General features: G+C 36.5%; 2 protein-coding genes across 5 annotated transcripts in view; both read left to right on the top strand.

Annotated features, from left to right (window-relative positions):
* LOC107678193 (paralemmin-3-like) overlaps positions 1-21,633 on the top strand; it is a 50,416-nt gene extending 28,783 nt beyond the window's left edge. For 3 of the 4 annotated variants that reach the window (XM_016473386.1, XM_016473385.1, XM_016473384.1), the window contains exons 2-8: positions 3,819-3,873; positions 7,830-7,910; positions 10,905-11,023; positions 14,958-15,063; positions 17,185-17,215; positions 18,371-18,430; positions 19,396-21,633. In XM_016473386.1, coding sequence (XP_016328872.1) covers positions 3,826-3,873; positions 7,830-7,910; positions 10,905-11,023; positions 14,958-15,063; positions 17,185-17,215; positions 18,371-18,430; positions 19,396-20,333 — 1,383 coding nt within the window. In that variant the 5' untranslated portion in view covers positions 3,819-3,825 and the 3' untranslated portion in view covers positions 20,334-21,633. Of the gene's footprint in view, positions 1-3,818; positions 3,874-6,346; positions 6,402-7,829; positions 7,911-10,904; positions 11,024-14,957; positions 15,064-17,184; positions 17,216-18,370; positions 18,431-19,395 lie in introns of all 4 variants that reach the window. The other variant, XM_016473387.1, reaches the window with a different exon arrangement.
* Positions 21,634-22,361: 728 nt separating this feature from the next.
* The window catches only part of misp3 (MISP family member 3), a 9,202-nt gene continuing 3,996 nt past the window's right edge, over positions 22,362-27,567 (top strand). The window contains exons 1-2 of the mRNA XM_016473380.1: positions 22,362-22,596; positions 24,038-26,390. Of these exons, the coding sequence (XP_016328866.1) occupies positions 24,050-26,390 (2,341 nt within the window). The 5' untranslated portion in view covers positions 22,362-22,596; positions 24,038-24,049. The remainder of the gene's footprint in view (positions 22,597-24,037; positions 26,391-27,567) is intronic.

Genomic DNA, 27,567 nt, shown 5'->3' with positions numbered 1-27,567 from the left:
GAGGGCCGGTGTCCTGCAGAGTTTAGCTCCAACTTGCCTCAACACACCTGACTGGAAGTTTCTATGCCTAGTAAGAGCTTGATTAGCTGGTTCAGGTGTGTTTAATTAGGGTTGGAGCTAAACTCTGCAGGACACCGGCCCTCCAGGACCGAGTTTGGACAGCCCTGATCTAACCAATCAGAGCCCATCGCGTATTTCTGAGGGAGGGGCTTCATAAAAGCAGGAAATGATCAGTGCGTTTTCTTAAAAACAAAGCATTAACACGTTAGACTGCACTCCATAAATACAATCAAGCCTAGAAAAAAACAGTCAACCACCCCTTGAAGAAATCTGCCAGTGCAGTAAGACAAAATACACGCGTGTTAAATATGTACTCCCTGAAAACCTTGTCAAGAAATAGTTTTTAAACACATTTTAACTGTAAAATTATTATTGTTTTTGTTTTGTTTTGCAGGGACAGTGCACATAAATAAACATTACTGTAAATGTGCTATTATTCAGCTATAGTTCCCCTGGAAAGAAAGTCGTAAAACAAATATAAAATTAAAATTATGAAATAATTAAAATTATAAACATGCCAAAAAAAAGCATTTTTGTTCTAGAAAGTATTTGTAAAATATTTGTTTTATATTTTTATCACTATTTTTTCCTTGTTTTTTAATAAACGTCTAAGCATCCTTAAAACCGTATATTTGCTAGAAAACTACAAAATTGTGCTTTGATTTTCAGGGTGTTTACGCAACAATGTACTTAAAATTGAGACGTTTTTCCTTTACTTTTTTTCACATACAGACCAAAACTATTTCAAAACGTCCTGTTCACACGATGTCACTTTGTAAAAAAAAAACTAAACAAAAAAAAAACCTTATGCTCCTGCGCACATACATATAGACTAAACATGTAATATGCATGACATCATCAATTTCACTAATTCTCATTTTGGTAGATTACACGGAGACAATAATGATATCATTTTCAAAAACTTGCACTTTGAAACCCGTTTTTCAAAGGTTCGCATTTTCAGGCCCCCAAAACGCATTGCCGTGTAAATGAACGCCCAAAAATATCAAAAGTTTTCTGTTTTTAGTTAAAAATGGTGTCATGTAAGATTTTAAGAATTGTTTTCAGAGAACAGATTATCCAATTTTTTTTTTCTACTAACATAAATCTAACAAAATCTTGTGAGGTTTATGCTTTAAACAGGATGTGTTTGCCACTGGGGTAAGACATTAATTCAAGATATTTTTTTAAATAAAGTCTAATAATATCTCATGCAAATATGCTCTCAATTCAATGCATTTTGTTTTAAAGATACTGAGATTTTTCCCTCTAAAACACAACATAAATACATAAAGATAATGTTTGCAGCATATATCTGAGCAGCAGCTTCATAAGATATGAAATGTTTATCATATATAATCGTAATGTATTTTAGCTCTCCGGTTGAGTTTCCAGGTCACAGTAGTAATTCAACGAGTGTTGGTGTCTTTGCACCTTTATAGATGGAAGCACGTTGCCATAGCAACAGCTTGGGCGGACACACCTGATAATAACGGGTGTGAACGAGAAAGCAGAGAAGCCCATTGTTTCTCGCCTTTTCAGTTGCATTTTTTTCTCTTTTTGTCTTTAATTCTCTCTTTTCCTCTTCTCTTTATGTGTGCCTGACGGATACGCAGAGCTCCACATTTTAATTAGCATCGAACTTTCTGTTGAGACCTGAAGAGAGTGAATCATCAAAGGCTCGTTTTTGTTTATTCCTCGGAGCTATTCTCGGCAAAGTTTGTCTCCAGAACTCTGATGAGACAGACTGTTCCCCTCGCGGCAGTTTGGAAGTTACCCATTAGCCTTAGGGAAGAAGATGAGTAAACACTTTCATTCTTGGTAAAAGCATATCTCTCCCCACTCGCAAAGCGCATGAGAGACACAGGAAGGTTCTTTGTCACAGCCAAGGCCTCATTTGACATAGACTTTATAAGTCCTGTGATCCCCTGCCATAAAAACCCGGAGGTCTCCACAACCTGTGTCAAAACAAGCTCCGCAACAAGCCAGTCAGAAAGAAAAGAGAAGCGTTTTGTTTAATCTTCCTGTATTTACTTGTCTGGCTGTATTCGTTGGCACAAACTCAAACAAAGGTGGGTTTATTCTGTTTAGCTTTTGCACTTCCATATATTTATTATACACACCCATATTTTTTCCCTACTTAAGAAACGGGCTCTCTCCTGCGGGGTGTTCCAGGTACGAACATCAATAAGGATCAAACGACTCAATCTGTGTGTGTTCATGTATGCCGAGTCTAACGTGACCTGAAGGGAGCACACAGCTTCTATTCTCAGCGCTGAGAGCTGAAAGTGAAATTCTTGCATTGAACCGTGTTCTCCGTTAGCGCTTCAGGGCTGTATGATAGCTATGAGCATGGTGAAATGTCTTCCTGAAAACATTTCATATTTGCTCAGTCAATATATAAAATATTAAATGTATGCATTTGATTCCCAGGAAATGAATGAAGTAATGTAAATTATTCAGTTAAAGGGTTAATTCACTGCTGGCAAGATGGGGTTTTAATAAAAGCTGGCTGTCTGTACAGCAGAAACATTTTTTTGGGGGTGCTTCATGACTAGGGAAAACAGAAAAAATCGCTGTGGTGAAAGGTGGAAAAACTTCAACACCCACAATGCACTGGGCTTGTTCAGATTATCTGTGAGTGGAGATAAAAAAAAAATGCGTAAGTACGATCTGTAAATTTTACAAAAACTCTGGCGCTGTGAAAAGCACACTGGATGATCTGGAGGACTTTTGCTAACAAATAAATAGGGATATCTTGGTAACACGGAAAAATACATACATATATATATATATATATATATATATATATATACACACACAATACATATAGTCCATTTTTACTCATACTACTGACATTGTAACAATACAAAGCTGGATGAAATCTGTGAGTCTCTTCTGCTCACCAAAGTTGCATTTATTCATCAAAAATACAGTAAAAATAGTAATGTATGAAACAATATTTTATTTTTTATTTTTTTTTTTAGAATTTTAATACATTTTAAAATTCAGTTTATTCCTGATTCAAAGCTGGATTTTCAGCATCACTCCAGTCTTCAGTGTCAGATGATGCTGATTTGTTGCTCCACAAACTTTTTTTTTATTTACAAATTTTCAAATGTCTTTACTTAACTATTGATCAAATTAATGCGTCCTTGCTGAATAAAAGTTATGACTTGGTTTTAGAAATGGCCGAACATGCATTTTTCATATGCAAATACATAGTTGTTTTATTCCATGCATCACTATCTTGAAAGACAGAAAGAAACAAGCAGGATCTAAACAGAATAGAGAGAGCAAAGTGGACATCAACAAGATGAGGATATATCAGGGTCAGCTACAGTAGAAGCTTCACTGAGATATACACACTAAACTCCAGCGTCATCAGAACACTCAGAGATGTTGCTACAAAACAAGACATCTGACACTGATCAGAAAGAGTTAAAATGAGCAAAAGAACAAAGATTTGTTGGTACATGCTTAGAAAGAGAAACTAAGATTCATCTATGCGTAATACTAAATGAGCTGTTGTTTGGGAGCACTTTGTGAGAAGCGCTACAAGCCAATAACAAAGCACAAGATGAAATTTCACCTGAATATCAACATAAACTGACTCCTAGTATGCAAAAATACTTCACAGCTGTCGTTCATGAAATCAAAAGTCATTTGTAACATTATAAATGTTTACTGCAACTTTTATAAAATTGTATTTTAAAATAAAAATAATGGGATAAATAATGCAGTCTCTTATATTCCAGGTCCAGGATGGAACATGAAGCAGAGAAGTACCAGCAGCGACTGAAAGCTATAGAGGTACGTCCCACAGAAGCCATGTTTGTATTTCATATATCATTATGTGACATTTCGAACCCGTCAACAGTGTGCAGTGGATTAATTTAGCATTTAAATGACAGCGCCGCTTAAGCCCTGCAAACAGTGTCACGCGGAAACATACAGACACATCCATCATATTAGAGTCTGCTGCTGTTTGACAACGCTTATTATTGCAGTACCTGTGGACTTCCAGAGGTAGCCGTTACGAATTGTGCTTTTAATAGAAACGTGCATGAAAACAAATAGACTGTATTTGGTACACTCTTAAAAATAAAGGGTTCAAAAGGGGTTTTGACAGAAAAGAATTTTGGGTTCTACAAAGAAACTTTCATTGAACAGTTCTTAAAAGAAACTTTTTATGTCTGTGTGAAGAACAATTTGAATAAGCTTTTTCAATGACAAAGAGTCTTCAGTGCAATGGAAAGGTTTCATGGGTGTTAAAGGTTCTTCATGGATCCATAGATGCCAACAAAGAACTTTTATTTTTAAGAGTGTACAGCATGTCTCTCACAAACACACACATGCATGGAAACTGGTGTTAGATGTGTTCACGACTCATTCTGTGGCCCCTGAATTATTAAGTGTGATGGAGTCTGTCCAGACCAGGTAAAACTACACCAGACAACTGCAAAGACGCTCTACCCAAGAGTCTCTTCACCTGCTCGGTGTTATACGAAATATTCATGTCCTCTGAATGCATTATAGTATTCATTTTAAGTCATGATGACCCTCGGGTTCAGTGGTTGATTTTGTCTAAAATTCAACATTTATACATGTAGCACCAACATTGAAAGCTTACGGTTACAGAGGACAACTCTGTGAGTTTAGAAATACAATCCAGGTTGAGAGATGATACTTTTCTGCAGACACGCACACTTGTATCACAAAGAATTTTTTCTTTCTTTTGCATTTTAAAATTACATATACTATACACTGTTTGGGAGGAGATTCGTTATCACTAAAAGAAGAGGTATCACATATGTTATTTCTGTTTCATGACTGTGTAAGAAAATGTAACCAAAACATATTGGTTATTTAAAAATAATTAAAATTTCTACCTACGGAAGAGGATTAGGGCCAAGCAATAATATAAAAATAAAACCATCTCGAGATTAAAGTCGTTAAATTTCGAGAAAAAACTCGTTAAATTTCAAGAAAAAAGTCGAGATAAAATGTTGAGATTAAACCCATTAAATTTCGAGAATAAAGTCGTTATGTTTCAAGAAAAAAGTCGAGATAAAATGTTGAGATTAAACCCATTAAATTTCGAGAAAAAAGTCTAAAAATGTTGAGAATAAACTTATTCAATTACGAGAAAAAAGTCGTTAAATTTCGAGAACAAAAGTCGAGATAAAATGTTGAGAATAAACTCATTAAATTACGAGAAAAAAGTCGTTACATTTCGAGAAAAAAGTCAAAATAAAATGTTGAGAATAAACTCATTAAATTACGAGAAAAAAGTCGTTACATTTCGAGAAAAAAGTCAAAATAAAATGTTGAGAATAAACTCATTAAATTACGAGAAAAATTGTGTTAAATTTCGAGAAAAAAGTTGAGAATAAACACACTCGTGTCATGTTCATTTCATTTCGTTCATCTCGTTCTATTTTAATATATTTTAAAATATCATTTATTCCTGTGATGGCAAAGTTGAATTTTCAGCATTATTACTTCAATCTTCGGTGTCACATGATCAGTGTTGGGGAGTAACTAGTTACATGTTATGGAATTATGGAATTTAGTTACAAAATAAATGTAATTGTAATCAGTTACAGTTACTGAGTTACTTATGAAAATGTTAATGATTACAAAGGGGGTTACATTTGAATTTTTTTCACACGCACACACACACACACACACATACAGATTTACAGTAATTGACTTCTTTCATTAATTGCATAGTCTGCTCTAAAATATGAGACCCAAATGTTTCAGGAGTTTAGTGCACAGAATAAGACACATGATTGTTCGATAATGGTTTTATTTCCTATTTGGGTTGATGTGTATGCTTTATTTTTTAAGATCAACTGTTTTTCCCAAGGCATTGTTAAATGCCAGCGTTTCCTGGGTCCGTGTACTTTTGCGTCCATTCATTTTTCGTTTTTTAACCCAGAAATGAAATACGGAAAATGCGGTTTCTTCTTTAATGGTTCAAACACTGATGAATAGAATAAGCAGACACAAACTAATTTTCATTATTCAAAATTCGTATTTCATTCAAAATCGTAAAAATTATATAAAGCTTGTTTTTAATGTATATAAATGCTAAATTTAATTTCTTCCTTTTTTAGAGTCTCTATACAGACGCTAGCGCCCTCTCGCACTACTGACGTGGCTACCATAACTGCTTTATGAAAACCTTTAGCTTCGATATTTTTATGATCTTAATCATTTTTCACGCCTAAAAACATGTAGCCTATGAAATACTCATTACATATTTCTTTGCAAATAGATCCTGGGCAAGTTCTACGGGAGTGCTAGAGGGAACGAAATGAAAGCAAGAGAAGGTCAGTTAAAGCAAAGACAAGGGACTTTGGTTAAAGCTAGAAATAGGATACTGGCGAAACATATTTTACAAATGCTCCAGTGTGTATTTGTGTTTGAACCCTGGAGGTTTCTATTTTCAACGTGTTTTGTAGCACTGATCAGTAGCCATCACTGACATTTTCTGTTGATTTCCTGAGTGGGCAAGCTTTTAAGTTAGAATCAACTCCAATCAATTAAGTTAGAATCAACGCCACAATTTTTATTCAGTTTTGCACGCCTGGGAGTCTCTCATTATAATAAGCAAAGTGTAGCATGACGTAAATAAGAGATTCATTGTGCAGTGTAGAGCTTCATTCATTCATATCCCAATAGGCTATATCATTTCATGACGATAAATTTCCCAGGATTCTGCCATGTCTATTTTAAAAATCATATTTGTATTAAGTCTCTGCATTGTTCCAAAGACAGCTCTAGTTCTCAACTGAACGTGCGGGAGACGCATTACTAAATTTGGCCAAAGAAATCTCGTTAAAATCGGCATTTTTCTATATTAATTTGTGCATTTTTCAAATGTTTATTAAAAGTGCAAAACTTCATTAACAAAAATCTGAAAAGAAGTAAATATTTTACTTTTTCGGACAGCTCTAATTTCAGTTTTGGTTTTCAGCATAGCATTTAAAAATACAATAACCATTCTTTTTTCGTCATGGTTAAAAAATGACAAACGAATGGACGCAAAAGTACACAGACCTTCCTGTCATAGCTATGCAAATATTTGATTTCAAAAACAGTATCATATTAAACTATTCTTATTATGATTTTAAATCTGTATTTAACCTCAGAACGATCTCAAAGTTAAAAGAGGTTTTAAAGTCTGATTTTGTGGTGACTGTGCTTTCAAATTAAATTATTATAATCTTAATTCAAGTGATGAAGGATTTTGAAAGTCTGACAGTAATCAGTGTTGAGTTCTACTGTAGGTTAACCCTGTTTGAAAATGGTTAACAGTTGAAAACATTAGAAATTTAGAAAAGAAATCAAAAAGTAATCAAATGTAATCAGTTACATTACTTTAATAAAGTAATTGAAATAGTTACACTACTTATTACATTTTAAATAGGGTAACTTGTAATCGGTTACCTATTACATTTCCAAAGTAACCTTCCCAACACTGCACATGATCCTTTCAGAAATCATTCTAATATCTAATATTATAAGTGTTGACTTTATCAGTCAGTGACAGACTGAAGAGTGCAGAGTAAGTTGCGATTTCATGCAAAAACTGTTGGTAGATGACGTCCCCTGACAGAACTGAAATGTATCAAGCTAGCAGGAAGCAGCATTAAAGCAAAGTGTGTGTCAGTATAAGAAGGAACATGTTAGTTTGTGTGAACATTCTGAAAAGTGTTTTATGTATACTTCAAGTCTGTGATATTTTCTGCTTTCAGGAGAAACGGCGGATACAAGAGGAACAGGAGCGAGCCAGGAGAGAGATTGAGGATGAGAGACTGAGACTTCAGCAGCTCAAGGTGTGACCTCACGCGCACACACACACACACACACACACACACGCTTGCCTGTACGTCTGTGACCCTGTTTTGCAGCCGGACACATTAGGTCACGTTTGTGTTAAGTAGGCTGCGTCATGGAGTGGAATTTCACAAATGTAGGCCTATATGCACGCACACAAAAAACTAAATGCTCAGAGTCACCAGAGCCACATGTAGAACACAAGATCATTCAGTGTATACAAACACACACACACACAAAACAAACACTCTTCTTGAGAATTGAAATGTTATCCTAGAAGGTTTAATGCTTGTGTGTACATCTCTCTCGCTCTCACTCTCTCACACTCCCCATTGTTTCCATAATATTTCCAGATTGGCATTCCCTCTTCCTATTCCTTTTTGTTCTTACTCTGTTGGTTCCAAGACTAATTTTGTATACACTGTGTGTCTGTATTTATGGGTGTTTCTTCAACTATGGGCCCTTTTGTCCTTGTGGAAAAAAAATCTCCTAAAGCAAACTTTTCACACACACTACTAGTTATATAAGTGTATATAATGCATCACATCGCATGCCTGACAGCATCATTTCTCAGAAACATTACAGTCATTTCCACCACATCTCAAATCAAATCATTCATAAACATTCTTGTAATGAAACTAAAAAATGTTTTTTTTATAAATAGTATTTAATATTTTCAAATTTTTTTTAAAAGGACAGCTTTATTTATGTTGACTGCTCTTTATTTTCTGACAGCTCAAATCATATTTTATGCTTTTGATAAAAAAACATGTTTTGGTAAATAATAATTCTAAGGTAAATTTAAATTATAAAATGCTAAGTCAATGTTGAATAAAAGTCTATGAGAAAATAAATTGACGAAAGTAAGTTGAAATTATGACAAAATGTCAAAATGAGAAGAAAACATCATTAAAGTCAAATTTTTTGTCATTATGACTTATGATTTTGAATAATTTGTGTACAAATTCATTTTCAGATAATATATATCAGTATGGCTTATGATTATTACTGTTTATCATAGCTTTTAAAATATTAAAGATTGAAAGTCTGGGTGAGGGACATCTATAAAATCTATATATTAAAGACATTTGAAAAGTAGGAAAACTAAAGTAAGGAATTGTGACAAGTTTCTAAGTTTAAATGTGATCACAATGAAGTTGAAATGTTTCAGTATAACTTAAAACCACTGAAACATAAAAGTGGCCACTGGACAAAAAAAATGCCCTTATGATAAGTAGTATAAACTGTGTTTGTAGGGTTTCTATTTAGGTTTAATAATCATAATGAAATCATGCATGTAGATAAAGTTCTCACAGCCCCTGTTGTCTGGTGTTATCTTACATTAGTCCTCATACATTTTCAGTTTCCATGGTGCACATCACTTCCTGTGTGGCAGCTGGTGACTGCACTTTTGTGCACATTATGGAGTTCCCCGTCGATCTACTGTATATGTCAGAATACACACAGCCGTGTTTTATTATTAGTCAAATACACTCTAGATGGTCCTGATATAACCTTTAAGAAATGTGTTGTTACATGTTTTTGCTGTTGGAGGTGGAATTAGGAGAGGAGTGAAAGTGCATTATGCTCAGCAGGAAATTTAATTTTAGACTTTAACCATTTGGCATTCTCTAAATTGTATAAAGGATGTTTTGCAGCAGAATTGTTCACTCCAAGTGCACTGTAACTTTTCTACCTTCTTCAGATTTTTCTTAATTTAAAGACCCCATGAAATGGTTAGACGAACACATTTCTCTTTTCTTTGTATTGTCGCCTGCTGAAACAGGAAGTTGAGGTGTTACATATCAAACAACTTGACTTTTTTCCAATCTTGACAGCTTGTACCATGGACAAAATCTAAAGACAAACACATACAGTATCTCACCGAAGTGAGTACACCCCTCACATTTTTGTAAATATTTTATTACTTTACATTGTAGCAAAGTGTCATTTCTTCAGTGTTGTCACATGAAAAGATATAATAAAATATTTACAAAAATGTGAGGGGTGTACTCACTTCTGTGAGATACTGTACATGATTTGATCTTCTGTGAACTACTGTCAAGAAGTGTATTAATTGACCATCAACAATGTTGAGTACATTGTTAAGGTTTACAATATTTTGGGGGTGTTAATTCAAATACATATTAGCCCTATAATTGGCCAGACAAGGCCTGCTATAGAAAATCAAAATGGTCAAAATGGTAAAATTGTCAACAACGTTACCCATATAGTTTGTCCATAAATAGCAGCTTGGGAAATAGCAGATAAGTTACACTGACAAAATATATCAACTAAAACCAATAGTTGTTTTATTGAGAAAGCATGTAGTTTTTACACTTTTTCCTGATGTGAAATGTACCCTAAATTATAGAATATGGTTTGTTATGTGTCTTTGGTTGCGCTAATGCTCATACTCTTATTACACACATAACAAACCACAATAATATGCTTCCTGCTATTGCTAGTCAGTGCTGGGTAGGAGGGACTTTGTTATTTAAGAGATATTATTAGACATAAATTTGTATACACACATTTTTATCAGCAGAGAATGTAAATTTCGCCTACATCTGCTTGTTTATTTTGTCAACTTTTAGAAGCACATTCACATATAGATTTAAATACATGGATTGCAAGCCACACAATTCCAATTTAGGTTTTGTGTGGTCTTGAACAATTCATACCATGCAACAATTAAGCAACATCATAAGAATATCTAAATAAACAATACTTTTGTGAGCTTAAGCATAACCTTGACATCCTGGTCACATTTGCCCATTGGCTTTCTAATACATGCATTTTTTTTCAATTCAATCTCGTGTGTTTTTATGGCAAATATTAACTTTTGGTGTGAATAGGCCTTTAAGCTCCAGAAACCAGCGTGCTGCAATGCCTTTGTTTGGCTGTTAGTGTGAACCGCTGATAAGAAATCTATTTAAATAATGTGTCGCCGCATTAATTACTTCTTCCTCCTTTCCCTGTTTCTCTCACAGAGGAAGTCCCTCAGAGACCAGTGGCTGATGGAAGGACCTCCTACATCTCCTGACAGTACGGGACCTCGATCACCCCTCTGGGGCGCTAAGGCTCAGGAGATAGAGACACACATTAACAAGTATGATTTTTTATATTTTATTTTTATAATATTTAAAAATATTTAGCTTGGTTACCAGAAAATTTATATGTGGTTGCTGAGGTGATCTGAATTGTTTTTGGCACATTACTGTGCAGTTTATAGGCTGTTCTGAGTATTTTTAGCATGTTTCTACACAGTGTTTTAGCGCATTGCTAGATGGTTGCAACTGTGTTTTGGGTGGTTGCTTGCCGGGCCACAATTTCTCTGTGTTCTGCTCTCTATATATGGCTTGGGTCTCTCCTTGATTGGAAGTTCTTAATTATTGTCCTGATGGTGGGAACTTTTTTCTTACATTTTATGAAGCTCATCAATCTTTCGCTGCACATCAGAACTATATTCTTCGGCGTGAATCATTGTGTTGGATGATTAAGGGAATTTGGCCTTTGTGTTCCCTCATATTTACATTTTTGGGAAACAGGAAGTCAAAATTTCATGTTCATAGTCACCCTGGTGTGTTAAAAAAAATTAATTATGAATGGGAATATACTTTAGAGACATTTTATTCGTAAGAATTTCTAGTGGTGCTTATAATTGTGACCAGTGTGTATTGGAGAAAAACATAATGTGATTTTTACCCACTTTCAGTTGTTTTGCATCAATGAAAGGTTAGATTTTTGTAAATTTTTAGAATAAAATATCATAAGGATAAACAAGACCGATTTATTTCTACAGCATCTTCGCTCATATTTACTGTACCAAGGGGCTAATAATTCTGACCACAACTGCCAAATCCCTGACCAAAATAAATAAATCTCTTCCATGAGCACTTTACCGCATCTATATATATATATATATTGCCATATAAGATAAGTTTAATACTTCGGAGTTTGTTCAATACTCTAATCATACACACAGTAGTAATAATGTTGCTTCCCTCTGCAAACACCACTAATTATTCCTGCCAGAGTACTGGAGCACCAAGTAGGTGATGATTTTTTTTTATCCCCCAAAATATCTTTCTATTTCTGCATGTGAGTGAGAAGGAGTATTTGAAGTTCCTGCTTTGCAGATCAGCATTTATTTGCTTGACTGAAGGAGATGGTGATTATTGTAATAAGCTGGCCGCTGAGATGTTCTTCTGTGTTGAAGCAGGGCTTTAATTAGTCAGAGCAAAGTTTGGCTTGTATAGGGAACAGACTTTCATGGTGTGTAAACAGCCGTCTGAGGCCTCTCATCCTATGAGGAGTGATTCGTTTAATGACTGTATTTGTTACAATGCAGTTTTATATAGCTATAAAGCATGCTGCGATTTCCAGAGAGGATTGCAATTAAGTAAATGAGTCCATGTGAGTGCAGGCTCACTTGCGCATCTTGTTTGTCTGATAGTAAATCCTGAAAAACCTACAGTATATTCTGGGAACCTGTTGGGGAAGCTCCTTTGAAATTGTAGGTTGTCAAAACAATCATGATTACAGGCAAGCTACACTTTAGCAAAAGTTTTTAGCTACACTAAAAGCTACTAATAAAAACTATGTTGAAGCCATTTAGAGGGACATAATCAAAGCTTTTAAAACCTAATGTTAATTGTTGTTCACAATTTATTTTACTTCCATAATATAGTTCTGAGTGAAACAAGATAGTAGCCTGGGAATCGATAGGATCGTGAAAAGTAGGCCAGAATGCAGCCAGACTGAATGAGAGTTTGCTTAAACAGTGCCTACACAAAATTTTGGAAGTCATTTCAGATGAAGAACAAGTTATTACATTTTGACTGAATCTTTGCTTTGGAATTATATGCGCTGATGAATCCTTATCAATAAGTCCTGGAGCCTGCACCAAGAACGTAAATTCTTGATTTCATGTTTTATTTTCTGCAATCAAAAGTAGTAATTTTCTCGCACAGAAACAATCACGATCTAATTGTATTTGAACCTAGAAATTACACTATATATCATCAAATCACCATAATATACGTATATATAAAAAATAGTGGAATTTGACTCAATGTTATATTATTTTGCAAAATTATTGTAATAAGATTTTTGTGTGTGTATTGCTACTAAAAGCATGGCAACACTATTTTAGGAACCAATTCTCACTATTAACTAGTTGCTTATTAGCATGCATATTAGCGTATTGACTGTTTATTAGTATTTAAAGTGCATATTAATGCCTTATTCTACATGATCATATTTTAGATCCTTTAATCCAGGGGTGGGCAAACTTGGCCCTTCCAGGTCACTTTCCTTCAGAGTTTAGCTCCAACTCTAATCAAACACACCTGAACCAGCTAATCATTGTCTTCAAGACTACTAGAAAGCTACAGGCAGGTGAGTTTTATCAGGGTTGGATCAAATCTCTGCAGGAAAGTGGCCTGGAAGGGCCAAGTTTGCCCATCCCTGCTTTAATCTGACCCCATACCTAAACTTAACAACTACGTTACTAATTATAAATATATAGAAAATTAGGAGTTTGAGGCAAAAGTCATAGTTAATATAGTGAGAGTTGATCCCCAAATTAAAGTGTGACCAAAACCATATAATGCTGTGCAGGTTTCTAATGAATCAGTGAAATTTTTTCTTTAAACCAGCTGATTTAAATGTCCAAATGAACCAACTGAACAAAATTAATAAGAAATTCATGACTTCATATAATAGAGTAGACAAAAAAAAGAATGTATTGTTTTGTCTATACTCATGGATTGATACTGGAAAATGTAGTTAATATTGTTCTTACTTTTCCCCCCAACAGTACCTTGCTCTTCCCAGAAATAAAACTGTTTCTAAGAAGAAATGTCTAGTGTAAAAATTCAAAATGTGTCTGTAAGGAAGTATTATTGGCTTACTTAAAGGGGTCATATGATGCGATTTCAAGTTTTCCTTTCTCTTTGGAGTGTTACAAGCTGTTCGTGAATAGATAAGATCCTTAAAGTTGCAAAGACTAAAGTCTCAAACCCAAAGAGATATTCTTTATAAAAGTTAATACTTGTCCACGCCCTCCTAAAACGCCTCGTTCAAACACGCCCCCACATATCTACGTCACTGTGTGGGAAGATTTGCATAACACCGCCCAAATGTTCACGCAAAGAAAGAAGGCGTAACTTTGATTCTCGCTGGAGTATTGTTGCCGCCATGTCGTGGAGACGCTGTGTGTTTCGTTGTGAAAACGAAACTACTTTGTTTGGCCTTCCAAAAGAAGACACGACTAGAAATCAGTGGTTAAGTTGTATTTACAACACTGTTCCAGAACAGTTCAACCCAAATATTCAGATGTGAGCAGCGCATTTTACGGAGGACGAGGACTGTTTCCTGGGAGAGTAGCCTACAATGCCGGTGTGCTGACAAATAATGCTGACCCACAGCTTGTAAGTATGCTTTCATATTTAAAGGATTTGCCACTGATGATTCAAACGTGAGTTTTGAGCAGTGTAGTGTAGCGCTTGTTGTTTCTCGTTTCTCCGATCACAAAGGCAGACATGGTTTTATGTTTACGCAGCGCGATGCAACGCAATGCGTAAAAAGACAGTCATTATAATCAGTAATTATGTCCCCGCTAGATGCAACAAATGCCTCGTTTTTTAATGGGTTTTATTTTATTGGTTTTGTCTCGTTGCGCCAGGACACACCATTATATAGTAAGGGGCGTAACATTTCCGTCACACGCTTGAGGTATTCGGCCAATCAAAACGCACTGGATAGCTGGCCAATCACAGCACACCTCGCTTTTCAGAACGATGAGCTTTGTAAAAATCGACGCGTTTCAGAAAGGCGGGGCATAGAGGAGAAACAATAATGTACAGTATGTGGAAAATAATGTGTTTTTTGAACCTTAAATCGCATAAACACATTTCATTACACCAAATACACAAAATAATGTTATTTTTTAGCAACGTCATATGACCCCTTTAAAGAAAACCACAAGCCAATGGTAGGTTTCCACCTTATAAAACATGACATGCATGTATGTGCTTTAGATTACAGGTGACGTCTGAGCAGTTGGCAGAGGAAGAACTGAAACTGAAGCAACTCATTGAAGACGGTTCCAGTCAAACTGGCACAGACGCTCAGACACAGCATAAGGTGAGACACCATGTCTGAATGCATGATCATGCTGAACACGCATCTGCTGCTGTCACACGTCTGCTTGTGTCAGAGCTTTTCACCTCCCAAATCATTTTTCTAACTATTCACACTAGTGTTTGTGGTCAGTAAGATTGGTACTTCTATACAGCAAGGATGCATTTAATTGATCAAAAGAGGTAGTAAAGACATTTATAATGTTACAAAAATGTTCTCAAAGAAAATGTGTCATGGTTTCCACAAAAATATGATACACAGCACAACTTTTAAATATTGATAAGAAATGTTTCTTGAACACCAAATCCGAATATTAAAATGATTTCAGAAGGATCATGGTACATTTAAGTCAATACGCTTTACTGTAAGATGCACAACTCTCTGAAATCATTATGAGCTGTTTATAAGTAGCAGCAAGTCAGGGCTGTTTTTTTATACTCGTTACCATCACAACAAACAACCTTGTATGGAGGTCAGCTGAACTGTAAGTAAACACATTATTTTGTCTTAAAAACACACACTGAAGGCTGTTGAATCAGAGTTGCTGTGGTGGGCTGCAGTAAGACTATAGCTTATATTATAGAATTGAAGTTATTCTAATTAAAGAAATAGTTAACATGAAATGTTAATGAATTTGCTGAAAAACTCACCTTCAGGCCATCCAAGATGTAGATGAGTTTGTTTCTTCATCTTGTTTGGCCTGAGGGTGAATCAGTTTTCAACAAATTTAAATTTTTGTGTGAACTATTCTTTTAAGCTGGGTCTTGGTCTTATTGTATGTGTTTCTTCAAGACAAATACATTTCTAAAGCAATGAACTCAAAGTGCCACATGAATACAACTGATGTATATTCATATTTGACCAACACAAAAACACAGGCACTGATGTGAACCTTCATGTTCTGTTGAGGATGACTTGCAGTAACTAAAGAGTCAAAATAACAACAGTACATTTCAAAAATGTCCCTTCAGATTATTTTAATATTTTCCTGTATTGTGTCAGTTTGGGGTCGGTTTATAGTTGGCAGTAGTTACCTGCTACAGTGTGTACACTACGTTTTATATCTCTGAGATATCTCTAAATAAGAATGAAAGGTTAAATACTCTGTATACTCATGATGACTCAAAGAAAGGTCATGCAGTATCAATGCTGTATTTTTTGTGATTACAATTTTGCATTGATTAAATAAATACTGCCTGCATTGAATACTGTATATGTAACATACTGTACAGTGTTGGTGTGACCCCACCTTGTGGTAACTGAAGCTGATGTGTCTGTCTGTTGGTAAACGAATCTGGCAACACAGCCATATTTTTTCTAAAGTTGATGAAAGATGAAAGATCACCCCTAATTATCCAATCAGAGTGAGTGAAAGAAAGTATTAGCGGTGAAACGGGGAAAGCTTCACATGAATTAGATGATTGCTGATATTTACAACAATAAAGGAAGCGCGAGTTATAAATTATAATCACACAAATCTGACACAAGCGCTACAAACCTGAAACTGGCTAGCTAGTCTTTTAATTTTCAGTTAACGTCAAAACTATTTCATATTACAATTAATGTTTTTAATGTTCTCAATATGGTAATATTAACTGAATTAATTAAATTGTCACTTAGTAATTTTAGTGTATGTCAGCTTCTATTTGTTACCAGCCATGATTAATTCATTCCATGAGCAAATGCTTGCTATACTTGTAAAGTGAGCAGTTCTCATAGATAAAGTGAGTACTAGTTCTCATCTGGTCATGTGACCTGCACATGAAGGGACATAATAAATACAACTGCTTTTATAAGTATATAAAACATATTCATTTCTTTTTGTAAAACTTTTAATGAGGGAAAATTGTGAGTATACCTTCAGTAAATGGTTTATGGTGTTTCTCTAAATCACATTGTAAGCAGAATGCTGCAGTATTTGGGAGACGGTTGGGATATTGGTGTGCATGTTAATGAACTTAGAAAGGAAACTTCTCTAGTCTAGAATGGAGGCTGATCAGAGACGAGCTCTTCCACCCATAAATGTTCCATGGCCTTGAATGAAATATTAAGCAGCAGAATGAGAGTGTGATGTGTCCTCTCTAAGGATGACTGTTGACCTTTTCTCTCTTGTTCATCCGATAGGGAGAGGCCGTGGTGGAGCCAGTGGGAGCAGGTGAGTGTGTGCCACCTGTCCTCTCTCTGTCCCGCACCTGTGTCCAGGCTAACCATCTGCCTGTCTGTTTCAGTTACACAGCATCAGGCTTGTCTGCTTTCTAGACCTGATTATTGCTTACACAAAATAGTATAATCCTTGACAAAACAATAGTTGTGAATCTGTGTTAAATTAATTCCTGGTTAATTCAGTTGGTAAGAGTTTACAATAAGGTTCAGATTGATAACATGAGTTGATGTGTCAGAGATCATCCACTAACAATGAACAATACCTCTACAGCAATTATTGATCAAGTCGAACACTAATATATTTTAACATTTATGAAGTCATAACATAACATGAAACAACATGAATTATCAGTAATCAATTTATAGTGATACTTAATATTATTAAATAGTATATTATGTACACTACCATCTAAATGTTTGGGGTCAAGATTTTCTATTTATTTTTTACTTTTATTTTGTGGAAAAAAATGCAATGCAATTTGTTGCAAAAAATCTATTTCAAATTGTTTTGAAATTTCAAAAAATATTAAGCAGCACAACTGTTTTCAACATTGATAATAATAAATGAAGAGTGGAGTGATGTAGTAGTTCAGCTTTGCCATCTCAGGGATAAATTGCATTTAAAAATATATTTATTTTAAACTGTAATTAAAACATTAAGACGTCTTACCGACCTCAGACTTTTGAATGGTAGTGTATATTTATGATAATATTCATGCATGTTACAGAATTTAAACTTTTTGTGAAGACTTGCCAATCTACTTTAGACTTATAATAATAGACTTTTTTTCTAAACAGACCATAATATTTTGTAAAGAACATGTTTTTAATATATTAACAAAACATCTTGCCACCTTGGAATTATATGACTCTGTCTGCATTCTGAGTGATTTTGAGACAATGAGCTTCAAAGTTTTTGAATTCCATATACTAGATAGAACCTTTTTGTTATTTAAATAAAAAGTCCCAAAATATACACAACTTTAAAAAAAACACAATGTAAATAAGTTGTCACAGAATAAGAATATGTGAATAACTCAATTTTGACCAAAATGTCAGATGTAATCTTATTATTCCAAGGAGACAGTCTCATCTAAATAGTATGCTATTGAACTAATATCAATCATAAATGTTTCTGATCAAACAGCAATTGCTGAGGCGGACCCTAATGGACCTATCATGGAGAACGGAAAAGAGGAAAAGAAAGGTATAAAATATCAGTGATTATATACTATTCTTTCTTTAGACTTTGGTAACTGCACCAACAGATGCAGACCAACTGCGTCGGTCATCAGATTACAGTATGGTCGCCGTGATTTTGCAAAGTAAGACATGTACCTGGATCAACATCTTTTGTTGATCCAGGATCAACATTACTGTCCAAAAATATAGACTAAATCCAATCCCTACCTCTAAACCTAACCCTACCCATAATTTATTCCTAAAATCAGTGTGAAATGATAGCTGATTAATAAGGGTGTAGAAGCACCTAACCCTGATTGTAAGCCTAAAACATATTATAACCTAAATATTTCCTGAAAAGTTATCCCCCAGTTCTGATTGGTTAATTGGAATGTTGTTCCAGGATCAACAAGGATGTTGATCCAGGAACATGTTGTACTTTGTGAAATCAAGGTCACCATTACAGTATGTCATTTCTCAGACATTCCAAAACTCAACAAATGCAGATTTAACATGTTCAACAGGCAAAAACAAGTGCCAATCAACGCAAATATGGGTAGCACACTATCCAACAAAACTCGGTGTCTGTTGGCACAGTGTGAATTGGCCTTAACTTATCATTGAAAAAAAATCACATACATTTTTACTCAAGGAGGGACCTGATATGTAATGACCAGTAAACACACATAACAACACCCTAAAATACGCCCAGAACACCTTAACCATCACATAGCAATGGCCCAGCAACAATCCACAATACCTTTAACATATTCTCCTACTATCACTCTTTTTCCCCTGTCTTTCTCTTTCTCTCTGTCTGCTTTACATTCTTTCCCTCATTAGTTTAATATTAAGGAAAAACCTTTAATATTCCATCAATTATAGAATTAAAGCATTGCCTTGCCAATGCCTTGTCTTAACATATATTAACAATATCGTGTATGAATATCAGAAGTGATTCTAGATTCATACTGTTGGTTTCTGTTGCAGATGATTCTGTGCAGGCTGAAAATCACAATTGGGAGGAAGCAGGAATGATTACTGATGACACCACACCACCTCTTAACGGAAATGCTCTTAACGGAAATGTGGAAGGAGAACCATCACACAATAGTCCAGAAGAGGACGAACATGCTTCTGCTAACAACTTTAACAGCCACCCTGCTGAAGGACTAGGTGCTGGTGGTGTAACTATGACCTTCCTTGGCTTCAAGGAGGCAGAGCCTGGGCAGGGAGTAGATGAGGATGGTGACGGTGGAGCAATTATCCGAGCAGAAAGAGTCATCATCACAGACGAAGGGGAGGAAATCCCAGAGGAGGATGACAAAACTGCTCAAGAACCTACCGTGGGCGCCACAAATGAAGACACTTCTGGAAACACAGAAGAAAATGGTGCTGAGGAAAAGACAGAGAACCATCCGGAAGCTTCTGCTGACCCAGAACAGGCAGAAGTGATTGAAGATCCTCCTGCTGAGGAGATACTTACAGATGTAGCAGTTGAAGGTGAGACACAAGATCTTGAGCTAGAGGAGAAAGATCTTCCTGAATTGACTGAAATGCAACCCCAGAATGTGACCGTAGATGGCACTATCGAGGCAGCCCAGGTTCCAGTGTATTCCACAACACAACCATCTCCAACAATCAGACCAAAAGTCGAAGCAAACACAACAGAATCGCAAACCCCAAAAGACAAGGAGGTCAAGCCCGCCATGCGCATCTCGCTCAGCCAATTTCAGGAAGTTCCACTGGATGGCGCCGGAGAAACAGCGGAGTCAAACGCCAAGGCAGAAACAGAGAAACACCGTGCCGAACAAGAGCCTCTGCTCATCTCCAAAGCAGCGGCTCAGCTGGATACCAGCGCCGCAAATCGAGCAGAGGACGCAGGTGCACCAAAACGAAAAACCTGCCAATGCTGTTTGATCATGTGAACACTCTGTTGACGTTTGACTGACTCTTTTTATTTTCCATTCTTTTTCATCTTGTCTGTTACTCTGAATATAGAGTTTGTATTTCAAGACATTCGTATTTTGATCTTCAGCTGTTCACATCGAAACTTGCAGCGGCGTCAAAGCACAAAGTGTTTATGATGTACTGAAGCCTTCGAGACTTGCATTGCCTTCACTGTATTGAATTCCCCACAACTCTTTTCTGTGTAAGAAGAAGCACATTGCCTTGCAGGAAAAGACTGGAAAAGGCTTCAGTGTGCATGTTGTTGTTGATATATCACCATTGGTTGCATTCCCAATGGTGTCTGATTATGATCCTGTTTTTATGTCTGGCGACTCTAGAGCGTTGGCTGCCGACCCACAGAGGCCTTGACGGTTTTAACACTATATCATATAAAAATATTTTGTTTTCTCAGTGCCGTGGGAATTGACCCACGTGGGTAATTAATAAGTCTCAACCTACAATAGTTGTGGCATTCTCTATTAGAAACCATTCGTGTGCCTTGTTTATGAATCAAAACAAAGAGATGGAATGGTTTCCTGTGATTTTATACACGCTGTAACATCTTCAGAGTTTTTGTATTGTTGATGTGAACTGAGTTTCAGTTTGATTGCTTTTATTGTTACAGTGCCTTTAACTGCCCGACAGAAGCGTTTTTAGACTTTAAAGCCATGGTTTACCCAAAATTCAGATGTCTGTGATGAAAATCATTTCATGTTGTCCCAAAGAAAACAGTTTGTTCTGCAGAACACAGAAGATAATTTAAAGAGTGTTTCAATAAAGAGAGATTATTTTGTCCTGCAGAAGAAAGAAATATACAGGTTTGGAATGACATGAGGATGAGTAAATGATGACAGAATTAACATTTTTAGGTGAACTGTCCCTTTAATGTGACCCTATGAACAGTACTTAATATACTTCTGTCCGGTATACAGTATACGGCATAAAGCGCTTCATCAATCTTGGCAATTTTAGGTTCATTCTCCAACTAACATTTCTATAAGGACTGCTCCTGTTGTCTCTCATTAACACGGTTTAAATTGTGTGACAGCGATTCAAGTTTCATACCATGATATGTAATCAATACTATTCAAAGTTATCAGTTGAATTCAGGAACTTGTTTTTTCAGCATAGAAAGTTTGATGTAAATTCTCAGTGCCTTAACTGAGTGCCTGTTTGTACAGTTTAAATAAAGAGCAGAATGAAAAGCAGTGAGGATTTTGTATAGAAAGTTTACATTTGAAGAGCTGCAGGATTAATAAACTAAACTGATGAAATTTAATCAAGGCTGTCTTTTTCTTAAAATAGATTAAAACAATAAATAGTTTAGAAGGTATATAATGAGGATTGTATATGCTGTCAACATAAGGATAAAACAGTATCCTTTTGAAATTATGTGTAAATGTATAAAAGAATCAAATGGTAACGCCTTTAAAAAACAATGGCAACAATCCTTTTATCATGAAACATGAAAAAGAATATTGTATATTCAGTGTTTCAGTGCTGATTGTTTAAATATTCAGTAGCTTGAACAGTTTCCATATTTATATTTAAATTAATACAATTTTATGCTGCTACACTGCACTTTACAGTAAGTTTTCAATTCATTAATATGAGTTAATGCATTCAGTATCATGAACAAGCATTTATTAACCAGTTTAATTACAAAGGTAATTATGCTTAAATTTGCCATCTTTCATTGTTAACTCATGTTCAATGCATAATACATTAGCTAATGCTAACTGAAATTACAATGTATTTATATATGTAACCTAACATTAATAAATGCTGTAAAATTATTTGTTAGTTCATGATACCTAATGCACTAACTAAACATTAGTTTTATGTAAACATTAAAACTTATTGTAAAGTATTATAGTAACATGTAGATCTTGCATTATTGTGTATGAATCTAAAAGTTATTCATAAAGCGATCACCTGCTCAAACCCTGGCTTCAGTCATGAGAGCTTTGAGAGCTGTTTGGATTAGTGATGCAAGGTCCATGGTGTACTCAACAGCTTTAGTGCAGTGTGGAAGAAGGAGAGAAATTAACTGCACAGATTTTAACCTTGATTACTAAGCAGGGGGTGGAGGTACAGAGAGAGAGAGTTCAAGAGAGAAGGAAACCAGGGAAAGAAAGGGAATAAGGTGAGAGGGGCACACTTCAAAACGTCTTGGCGGATGATTTCAGTTCTTTGTGTCTTTCAGCTGACCTTCCATCCTTTCGTTCATCTCATCGGCTGGTAGGCCTATTTTCCTTTTTCATCTTGTTTTATGTATAAGAATGGGTCATATAATACATGTAGCTCTTTATCTCAGTAGTATGTGTTACATTGTCAGGAATTTCAACTTGGGCTCATCAGTAGGATATTGCAGGATTATTTTATTTAAAGCCCTCCATATTACTAGTGTACATAGAAGTACATCAAGTGAAAGAAGTGCACTTATCCATATTTAGTGACAGCTATTTGTAGTGTCTTGAGATTTATGGATGCTGACAGCAGTTTTTAGTATACTGTAGCTAAATATAGATTTGTGATACTTGGATTTTGTTTATATACTTAATATTTAAATTTTCACAACAATCTTTTACATCCCTTTGAAATCCATTCATGACCTTAATTATATAGTTTGTGGGTGTTCTATAATTCATAGGAACATTAAGAATACTTCACTGTTGCTGTATTATTCCTGAATCAGACTTTCCATATTGTTTTGTCACTCATGTCCAGAGTATAATCTGATTAAACAGTATTAATCTGCTCCTTATTTAATTAGCATTATGCTATGACACACCTTTAAGTCTTTGTGTTTCTTCTACGTCCAGTGGAAAATGCAATACAGTGTCCAAATGTTATATTGAGAATGATCAACTCATTGTCAACAAAAGAAATATTACCTGACTTGCATGGATATCTGATTTTGTATTTAAGTAAATATGATTCTGAGAAGAGCTGGTTAAACTTTTACTTTCTAAAGAATGGAGATAAACTTCATTGACTGGGAAGGTGGAAAAAGTTCCACTTCTGACCCTGCACACTGTTTAATGTTTTTCTAATTTTAATAACTTTGTTAATCATTCTTAGTCACATGTGGCAATATGAAAAAAAAAAAACAGTATGGACCAAGGTGCAAGACAATGACATTATAGCAAAACAAGAAAAAAAGTTACAGAAAAAAATGCCTTGTCTATAGACTGATGTAAAGATAAAAAATAAAATAAATATTACAAATAATTGTTTCAGGTGATCTATTTTAAGGTGAGCTTAATGGAAAAAGACACTGATCTGACTTGGAGGCATAGGCGTTAAAGAATAAATGACCTAATGAATTTGATTAAGACATAGAGGTCAAAACATTGTGAAGCAAAAACCCAAAAGCAACAGACTGCAACGGTGAAAAAGATTCCATGCAGTCACACTATAACTCAATTTAGTATGAGCCTTCCTGAGCTACTGGGATTGAAACATAAGCTGATTATAGTTTCCTAAGTCAGCAAAAAACTATAAGTGTTTCCTTTACAAAGAAATGTCTTCAGGGGTCTCACCTCTGTGCTATAAAAATGAAGAACAGGTGAGAAAATCAGTAAGAGACAACTTTGTTGATTACCAATTCAATCAAATAAAGGATTCTGGCTTGTCATTCTGTTATTGTATAACGCATTTTGCCATTTATTTCATACAGATATATTGCAAAATGGAAACAGATTCTGTGACTTGCCCTCAGAAATCTGAATTCCAGGATGAATGCAGTAGTAAAGAAGGAAAACCCCACTTCACTGATGATAGAGAAACATCAGTCATACAAGATCATATGGAGAAAGATAAAAACATGGCCACAGACCCCCAAGACATGAAAAACAAGGACAAAGAAGCTATTAGTGGGTTAGAAAAAACAGAAACACCTGACAGCGGTTTTCCACCTCAACCTCACAATCATCCCACCTCCTCACCAGCGGATGGAGCCATTGAGGCAACAGAGGAAGTCTTGAGCAGTACAGTTGAAAATTACCCAACTGGTGATCAAGAGTGGCCACCAGTGCCAGGACTGGAAGAAGATATCCAACCAGAGAGGAGTGGATGTCCGGCCATTGAGATTCAGGATGAGGTGAAGGAAAACACTGAAACCAGTGAAGATGTTCAGACAACTGAGGGTGAAGAACCTGTTACCATGACACAGGCAGACAAAGGCTCACCACAAATACCAAAGGAAGCCTGTGAAGAAGAGGGACATGAGCTTGAGTCACATGGTGACTCTGACTCAATAGTGTTCCTATCGGAAAACAGTGAAGAGCAAAATATGGACTGCAAACCTGTGGACTTTGCCACCACCAGAGAGCAGTGGGTGAGACGGGACAGTCGTTGTGATGAACCATCAAACCTGACGTATTCCAAGAGCTCCTCAAAAAGTCTTGTCACTGAGACCGAACCTTCATCAAGCATCCAAAGTGAATCCACAACTGAACCTGTGGTTAATGCTGAGAACATCCAGAAGGGGGAGCCTGAGGTAAACAACCCAAGCGGTCTGAATGAGAATGAGGAGGTGCAGCAGGTGTGTCGTGCTGCTCCACCCCTAGAAACAGTTGCAGGCGAGCCAACCAATCCAGAGCAAGGTAGCTCTGCTTGTATCTCTACCGAAGTAAAAGAGCCATTCATAATGCCACAGGGGAGGAGGGACAGTAAAAGGGAGGAGAGAGAGAGCAGTGAAACGGGTGAAGAGCGAAAGCAAACAGTGTGTTTCACAGAAACAGGTGGGACCGAAGGAAAGCAGCTGGGGGAGGTTAAAGATCAAAGACAAGAACGGGAAAACAACGGGCAGAGAGCAGAGTCCCAGTCAAACACAAAGCCTCGTCTGGGAGAAGGGAAAGTCAACAGAATGCAGGTGGATCATTTTGATGACAGCCAGAGCGATAGTGGCGTATCAGTTGATTTCTCCCCCAACAGCACAACAGATGTCTTGGAGGGCCATGATAATGATGCTCCTCAGCCCTCTGAATCTCCACCTAACGAAACTCCCATTGAGAGGGAGATCCGTTTGACCATGAAGAGAGAACAGAGTCTAAGGCGTTCTCGAGGGCTGTGCGACACCATTGACAGGACTAATGAGTTTGTGGAAATTCCGGTGAGAAAGCCTATTCTATCCCAGGACCCTCAGATAAGACCCAACCCAAGCCACAGCAAAGACCGGCAGTTTGCTGGAAAGAAGATGCAGAAGGAAATTAGTGCCGAGACAGAGAGGGAGAAGGTTCTGGTTGAACTGGGCCGACTACCTGGGTTCTATGACAAAGGAACAGAGGTACAGCTTCAAGACAAAAAGCAGCTTTTTGAGTCATTTCAAGAGCCGAAGGAATTGGTGGCAACCATTAGCAGAAGATCTGCCACCGTAGAATCTGCCGCTGGAATACAGGAAGTTGATTCTGCTATTGATGTTAAACAACGCCTAATGCAATTCTCACAAAATTCTCCCACCCAACCAGTTACGGCCCAGTATGGAGCCACCAACGGCAACCCGCCTACTGCTCGAGGACCTGGTCTAACTGAGGGAATCAAGGGCCAAATAATCATCATAGAGGCCAATGCTATTCCCACAACTGTGGGAGGACAAAACGGAGGTTATAAGACAACCTCATGCACAAATGGAGGATCTGTGAGACCGATGAATTCAACGGGTGTGAGGGCTTCTTCTGCCGAGCCTGTCAGAGCAAGACAAGGCCCAAAGTTAGAAGTGACTGAAGATGAAGACTCGAGTTTAGTGAAGGAGAACCCTTTCTTCAAGCTCCGCTCTTCTATGAGTCTGCAGTCTCAGGTGGAGCTGGACATTAAGGAGGCAAAGGAGAGGGACCGAGAACTGCAGAGACAGAGAAACAGTCTTTATGGAGGAGCAGCCATGTATACAGAAGAAGGAAGAGGGACAGGAATGGATTTGAGGACAGAAATTAGAGTGAGAGAGTTAAGGGGAACCTCTAGCCAAGAGATTCCCCCACCTCAACAGACTCCAGCAGGCCGCCAATCAGAGACGTTCACCACCACCACGTCAGGTGAGTCATTGTAAGCAGCATGTGAAATTTTGGTTTTGGTTTACAGAGCAGTTCAAATCAACTGAAGACGTCAGTCACACCATTGGTGCTTTCATGTTCGTAGGTGAAAAAGAACATATTGAAGGTAGGGATGGTATACATTGGATGTTAAATGAATAAATGCAGTGGTGTGCACAGACCTCGGTAGAAATCGCTCCCCCTCAGTAGAAATCGTGGTCCGGGGGCACCTAGATCAGACCGGAAGGGGAATTTATTGTTGGTGAGCCCCCCGACCCTACTGAATAAATTAAAATGAAAACATAAGAAACTTATTTAGCATTCAATATACAGTTGATGCATTAACTGAGAATCAAACAAATTACTTCTGCATTGTTAACACCATACACAACCATTTAAGCTGCTGGACACATACAAAGAAGCATTTGTCATTCAAATTCTGTTGCCTTCAAAATATACATTTTATCAGGTTATCCATTGCCTGCGAACAACCCCATAATCTTTGCATTGCTAGCACCACTCGCTACTGCTTAGCTACAAGAGAAGATGCTACATAGAGACAATGTATAAACAGAGGATACATATGCAAAGAACACATGGCATATCTAACAAATCCTAAAAAATAACTATTAATTTGAAGGCTATACATCAAACCCATGACCTTGGCATTGCTAGCACAATGCTTGACTATTTGCACTATGGGAAACCTTAATAACAGCAACACTGGCAAAACTCAAGAACTATTATTTAACAGTGTGATTCTAACACTCTTCTGTGTGTGTAGAGTGTAATGTAACCATATTATCATTTGACTGTAAGCTAGTAGTTTGTGCTTCACCATGGCAGCGAACAAACAAATAGCCAAAATGCTAATATGGGGTTATGTCACCAGTACTAACGTAAACCGGATATTGAAATTTCTGTGTTATTAGTCAAATGTGCTGACATGAGCAAAGTATGGATAAGAGTACTGTGTTCTGGAAAGGTGTATGCATTTTTTAAATATAACATGCATGTCCAATACATGATCTACAGTTGTGACCTCTTAAAAAATTATATTTTACTACTGTACAAGCCTGCTGAAATGCCTGTTAGTCTTCATATAGAGAAATGATCCAAACATTTACACTATCAATTAATGACACATAGATTTGGGGGGGGGGGGGGGAAATCACTTTTC

The sequence above is a fragment of the Sinocyclocheilus anshuiensis genome, unplaced genomic scaffold (genome assembly GCF_001515605.1).
Source record: "Sinocyclocheilus anshuiensis isolate Anshui unplaced genomic scaffold, SAMN03320099.WGS_v1.1 scaffold648, whole genome shotgun sequence".
Lineage (NCBI taxonomy): Eukaryota > Metazoa > Chordata > Actinopteri > Cypriniformes > Cyprinidae > Sinocyclocheilus > Sinocyclocheilus anshuiensis.
This window is presented reverse-complemented; position numbering and strand designations above follow the sequence as displayed.